Here is a 6,000-nt window from a genome sequence, read left to right on the forward strand (position 1 = left end):
TTGCCCCGGTCGACTTTTAATTTGTTTTTTTCTATATTTCCACATAACTACGGTAGCTGATGCCGTAATTACAATTATTGCGTTTATTTCAAAATCACCCTGTATATATTTTTAGATGATCTTTACAGCTTATTCACAACTCTCCGACTTTTATTAAACCCTACTTTATCCTTAAGAATTTCCGAGAAGACTGAGTGAAGACTGTCAGGTAGGTATATCGCGCGATCACCATAATTTGTAATCAAGTCATGCTTGGAACTGAGTCCGTATGTCGTCTCTGAAATGATAGTTAATAAGTTAATTTTGGTTGCCGATAATTTTGTAAACATATTACCGTCTGACTTTTTAAATTTCTGCTCTAGTTAGCCATGACGCTCGTGTACGCAGTGAAACGTATTGCATAACTTGAACTTGAAGGGTATATTTTGGGTAGCCTGACAGCTAGCGTCATAGCCTTAGTCAACATAAATATATCTAACCTAACTTCTTTGCCGTTCAATTTTCTCGGTTTTTTTCAAGACTGCATTGTCGTTTGAGAGTGAATCAAGCGTATTCAAGGACTTCTTAAATTCAGTAAAAGAAGTATTTTTGATCTGTGCAAAGTGTTCACCGAAGAATATAAAAAGTTCGTGTTGGAATCTTACTTCCTTAACCATGAATGGGTGTATGAAACCAGATCCTGTTTCCTTTCGTGAAGAATTTCCTGATGCTGCTGTAGTAGAAGCAACTCTTGTAAACAGTGTCGGCGTAGCGTGGTTTGGCACCCAGGGCGCTTTTCTATTGAGCATCTCCAATATAATGAAACAATAAATACTAAACGTGCTTACGGGTCTTTATCTCGGAAAAATATTCTATGACGTTATCAAAATTTACTTTCCTCTCTTTTTCAATTGATAAAATGGAAGAACATTTTTTATTATTTTAAACATTTTAATCAATAAATTGAATAAACACAATTAAGAAAAGTTAAAATGACCACTAAATATAAAATATTGTTGTTCAAAGAATACTATGTATATTAAGAAAAAAATAAAGCCAAAGATTAAGCCCCACCCATACATGCCCTCATCTGAATAGTAATGAAATTTTCATTAGTTGACAGACCATGGGGCGGAGCCTAATTGCAAGATCCATATTTCCTTACTAAAATTTACCATTTACAATTGAGATAGGGTGGGTTGGCGGGGTTTATATTTTGCCTCTTTTTCTTAATATAGTTAGTATTCTTTGAACAACATGATACTGATTTTTAATTTCTTGTAAAGAAATAAGTATTTTTCAGTTAAGCTCCGTTCCCTTGATTCACGGCGAATAAAAAAAAAATCATCACAATTGGGATAGGAGCTTAATTGCAAAATCCTTATTTCTCTACAAGAAATAAAAAACATCTTTTTGAGTATCGTGTTGTTCAAAGAATATTATGTATATTAAGAAAAAATCAAGCCAAAAATTAAGCCCGACTCATATCCATCCCAAGCTCAATCGTGATGAATTTTTCATTCGTTGTCAGACCGAGAGGCGGAGCCTAATTGTAAAATCGTTACTTTCCTACCAAAATATGCCATTTTAAACATGTTTTACAGCTATTTAAAATATGAGTGTTTCGGTGAACAGGGGATTCCAACCGGAAAAATGTCCCCCCTAATTTATGTGATTTTCCTTCAAGTTGGCAGAACTGCACACTACCGCAGTTTGATTGATTGAAAACCCAAAGTCAACGGCAACGTAACGGCGAACAAAATTTGAGTCCCTTGGATTATTTCAAGTTCCCAACGTTGAAAAATACCATCTTCAAACAACTTGTGCACACCGCTGACGACTTAAAGGCTCGAATGCTCGAAGAGTGTGAACGAATTACCCCAAAGGTTTTTGTTCCAGTGTTCGAAAATATGAAACGAAGAGTAAATTTGTCTCTAGAGGCTGAATTTCCAGCAACTGTTATATATAAATAAAAGATTTTGTATGATCATTTGAAATCTTGGTGACATCAGCTTTGAATAACCTAACTTTTTCGCAATGACGGTGGATATTCACGCAACCCAAAATACACTCTTCCGGTTCAAGTTACGCAATACGTTTCACTGCTGACTTAAACGTCACGGGTAACTATAGCAAAAATTAAAAACGAACGGGTAATAAGGTTCTTTATAAACCGATTTTTAATTTGATTTAAATTTTACGTCGTCACTCTCGTTGTGACTTTAACAACTGCTACATGAAATATCTTGTAGATAAGCGAAGAAAAATGTTGCTGCCGCGGTGGGAAACGAACCCAACGTCTCCGGCTTGCCGGGCGCCTACTCTGACCACTAGACTACAGAGCGCCTTATCTTTATTGGCTTACCAACCTGTTATTGTGCCGCCGCAGCCTCTTCTAACCGTACTTTTCTTACTTGCAGGAATTGCAGGAAGTTGATTTTACAGCTATTTAGGTTTGATTATTTTCAGTAGGCAATTAGCAAAATTATGTTCCGCACAACGTATTTTACGTTAACGTACACGAGGGCCAATAGGGACACTGCATTTTTTATCTTTCTATAGATATAACAGTTTTCTCTACGTTTTACGTGCTGTACGTGGAGAAAACCTTTTTGACACTTAAAGTCTGGTTTCATTTGAAACGGTACATTAATTCCCAAAATATGAATGTATGGTGCACCGAAAATTCACATGTGTATATGTCAAGACTCCTCTTCACCCTCAATAAATTGTTGTTTGGGGTACAATTAGTCAAAGACGGATAGTGGGGCACATATTCTTTAAAAGTAATTAGGGTAGTACTAATTGATTTAATTTTAATTAAAAGTGATTGACTGGTGTGTTCAATGTAATCCTCTTCAAAGTAACTCAATCGGTCCTAGATATCGGTAAGAAATTTTGCCATATTTTATACTACAACTTCACGGTTATTTTCCACAAGACGGGGCTACAGCGCATTCGTTTAGAACCACAATAGCAATATTACGGAATCTTTTTGGCGATATAACATGAGAATATCAGTTAAGACTGTGGTCAAAACCGTGTTCTTTGGGTTTTCTGTTTGAAAAGTAAATGATTCATCCACCAGTTTCTTAAATTTAAACTTAATAACTAATTTATCAACTAATCCTGTTTCAAAACCTTTACGTCTGACTAAATCTTCAGGGATAATCACAACGCCATGTTTTAATTTATATAATACCCGTCCGGCAAGTGGGAAACGTGAACTCGAATCCTTAGATCATTATATTTATTGGGTCTGTGATCTAAGTTCGAATCCCACTCAGGCAGTGACATTTTTACTTGCTTTCCCCAAATTATTTGGTGTGTGTACATCCTAGTTAAATTTTATAAAATAATAATATATCGTACTAATTGCTGTACTCATAGTTTAAGAGTATTCATCTACCCTTATCTTATATCTCATATCTCACCTATCTAGATTTAAAAAAAAGATGACAAAGTACAAGAAAAATTAAAAAAATTGCTTTAGGAGCCACAAAAACCATTGTTCTAAAATGTTGCAAATGCTTTAAGGTTATATCAAAACTTATTTGATTATGCTCTCCAAAAACTTGATGTCATCATAAAATTTTGCTAGATAAATCCAGTTCAAAAAGTGCAAAATATTATGTGGTTAATTGTAGTTTATCTGTACAGTCGTTTGTTTAAGCCTGCATATACACATTTTTGGAGAAAAAAAATCAAAACTATACAGCAAAATGTTATAACTGTTATAAGTTGACTTAAAAAGAATTGGAACTTCCCTCCCCCTTGAAGTACAGCCTAGCGAATTCCCCTTCTTTGAAAAAATATAAAAAAGTTTGTATATGTATTTCCTTGCACAAAATTTTACAACAATCGGTCCAGTAGTTTCGAAGATTACGTGTCTAATAAAAATGGATACAGACAGACAGACAGACGTTAGCTTACGCTTGGGAAGTAAAAATGATGATGGTAAAATGTTAAAAAAAACTGTTATGTTTAAAATTTTCTCTTAATGATGTAGATACTACATTTTGAAAATAATAATATTAATAATTATCATAATAATAGTATATTTGCCCAACAGAAACAAGTCCCAATTACAGGACAATGGACAATAGAAAAGGTAGCGACTAGCCGTAGTAAGAGCAGTTAGTTCCCAATAAATTGGATAAGCAGCTGTGACATCATGACTGGTGTGACATTACGAGGTCAACACAGACCTAGGTCATGTGATCTGAGACGCGGTTCGCACATTAATCCTACCGCCTCTCTGGAATAATCGACGAAATTAACCACAAGTTATCCTGCATTCCAAAACATCTTTTTTTGCAAAGATTCATTTAATAATATTTTAAGACGTCATCAAATTTCCGGAGAAGAATAACAAATCAATTAGGATTACGCTGCAAATTTCGAAATAATTGGTTCGATTATTTCAGAGGAATCTGTCAAAATGCTTCCCTTAGTTCCCTTAATTTAATATTTTTTAAAATCACGCCGTTAACTTTCTAGACGGGTGAGAAGATAAAATTTAGTCGAAGTTCTACATTTCTTAAATCAGTGTGATGTATGGTCCCTTATGTAATCTCAAAGATAAATTTGATGGTCCAAACTTTTCTTTTTAGACTGAGTCGTCTCCCTAAAGTTTATGTACAGATTACCAAACCACAAGTAAAGGAACATTCAGGCTAGACGTTTCAACTGAGATTTATTTAACAATGTTTTATAACAAAGTTATTAGTTTCTAGAGGGAATAGAACTGTTAGTTAGTAGTTTATGGAGTTCGCAGTAATTTCTTTACTTTTGGAGATTGTATGTCTAATGCAATAAGCAACAGACAGACAACTGACGGTTAGACGGAAATGTCATCAGACTTTCTAGTAAAAACAAAAATAAACCAAATAAGTATAAAAATTGAAAGTTCAGTATTAAGCCTCTATACTGTTTAATAAATGAATCTGTACCTGTTTGTGTTTTCTTCATTAAAAATAATAGAAACTGCTCAGTGGCTTCCAGCCCTTCAGGCGTTCACATTTACATGGTAAGTACTAATACTAATTGTACCGAAAAACAAAACCTATTTTTGTCGAAAAGTTCAAAGCGAAAATAAACCAGCCCTTCACAAAGCAACTTAAAGAACTCCACATGACAATTACTTCCCGCGTATCATGAAACAACACACCCTTCAAACACGCACCCCTTTAACCACCCTCAAACTACTCATTCCCTCCTTGAATTTCAACAGAATTCCTTTGAACACTACTGCCATTCAAAATATTCCTTAAGAATGCTGCAAAACGATACTCACGTCCTTTTCATGGTGCACTTCCAAGGCTTCGAACGTGAAAGCGCCCAAGACACAATAAGAAACCACCATTGAAACTAAAGTTATATGTGAGAGAAGGCACGTAATTGTTTTCCATGTATAATGCAAGAAACTTGAGCAAACACTCGGTTTATCATAGTCGAGCATTTCGGGGTCGGAGCGGCTGTAGCGCGACATTTTCCTCGATTTTTCCGAAATTTCTTCGCATTTGGCCGACTTTTGAAGGGATTAGGCGCGGACGTCTCTTGGATTTTCTTCGACCACTGAGCTATTTATAACAATAAGTTTCTGATGCATGTGTTGCGGCGCGAGCATATTTACGAAACACTAAAATAGATGAAGTGCTACTTTTCCGTTTCCGCTATAAATCATAGGTAGAGTTGAGATGTTCGGGAAAACGAGCGAAATGATGGTGAAACTGGGGGAAGGGCGGAAAATGAAGTTTTAGGGAAAGTGAAAGTTTTAAAATAAATTGATTTTGAAAGCAGAGATTACAGATAATTGTAGACAGCAATAGAAATAAATACATTTTGTTAATAGAGGGCGCAGCCAAAACTACAGCACACTTTTAACATCATAATTGATGCTTGGAAACTCGACAATAGAGGGCAGCACATAACTTGTGGACAGAATGTATTTGAAAACCAGAGAATATCACTGGACTGACAGTTTGAAATTCGGATGAAAATAATACTAAATGCCACCAC

General features: G+C 35.2%; 1 protein-coding gene across 1 annotated transcript in view; it reads right to left on the bottom strand.

The window, feature by feature from the left end:
- Positions 1 to 5,557, bottom strand: part of LOC135142073 (uncharacterized) — a 70,800-nt gene extending 65,243 nt beyond the window's left edge. The window contains exon 1 of the mRNA XM_064073732.1: positions 5,276 to 5,557. Coding sequence (XP_063929802.1) covers positions 5,276 to 5,470 — 195 coding nt within the window. The 5' untranslated portion in view covers positions 5,471 to 5,557. The remainder of the gene's footprint in view (positions 1 to 5,275) is intronic.
- Between the last annotated feature and the right edge of the window lie 443 nt (positions 5,558 to 6,000).

This window comes from Zophobas morio, unplaced genomic scaffold (genome assembly GCF_036711695.1).
Source record: "Zophobas morio isolate AGI-343-1 ecotype UQ-CSIRO unplaced genomic scaffold, CSIRO_AGI_Zmor_V1 ptg000046l, whole genome shotgun sequence".
Classification (NCBI taxonomy): domain Eukaryota; kingdom Metazoa; phylum Arthropoda; class Insecta; order Coleoptera; family Tenebrionidae; genus Zophobas; species Zophobas morio.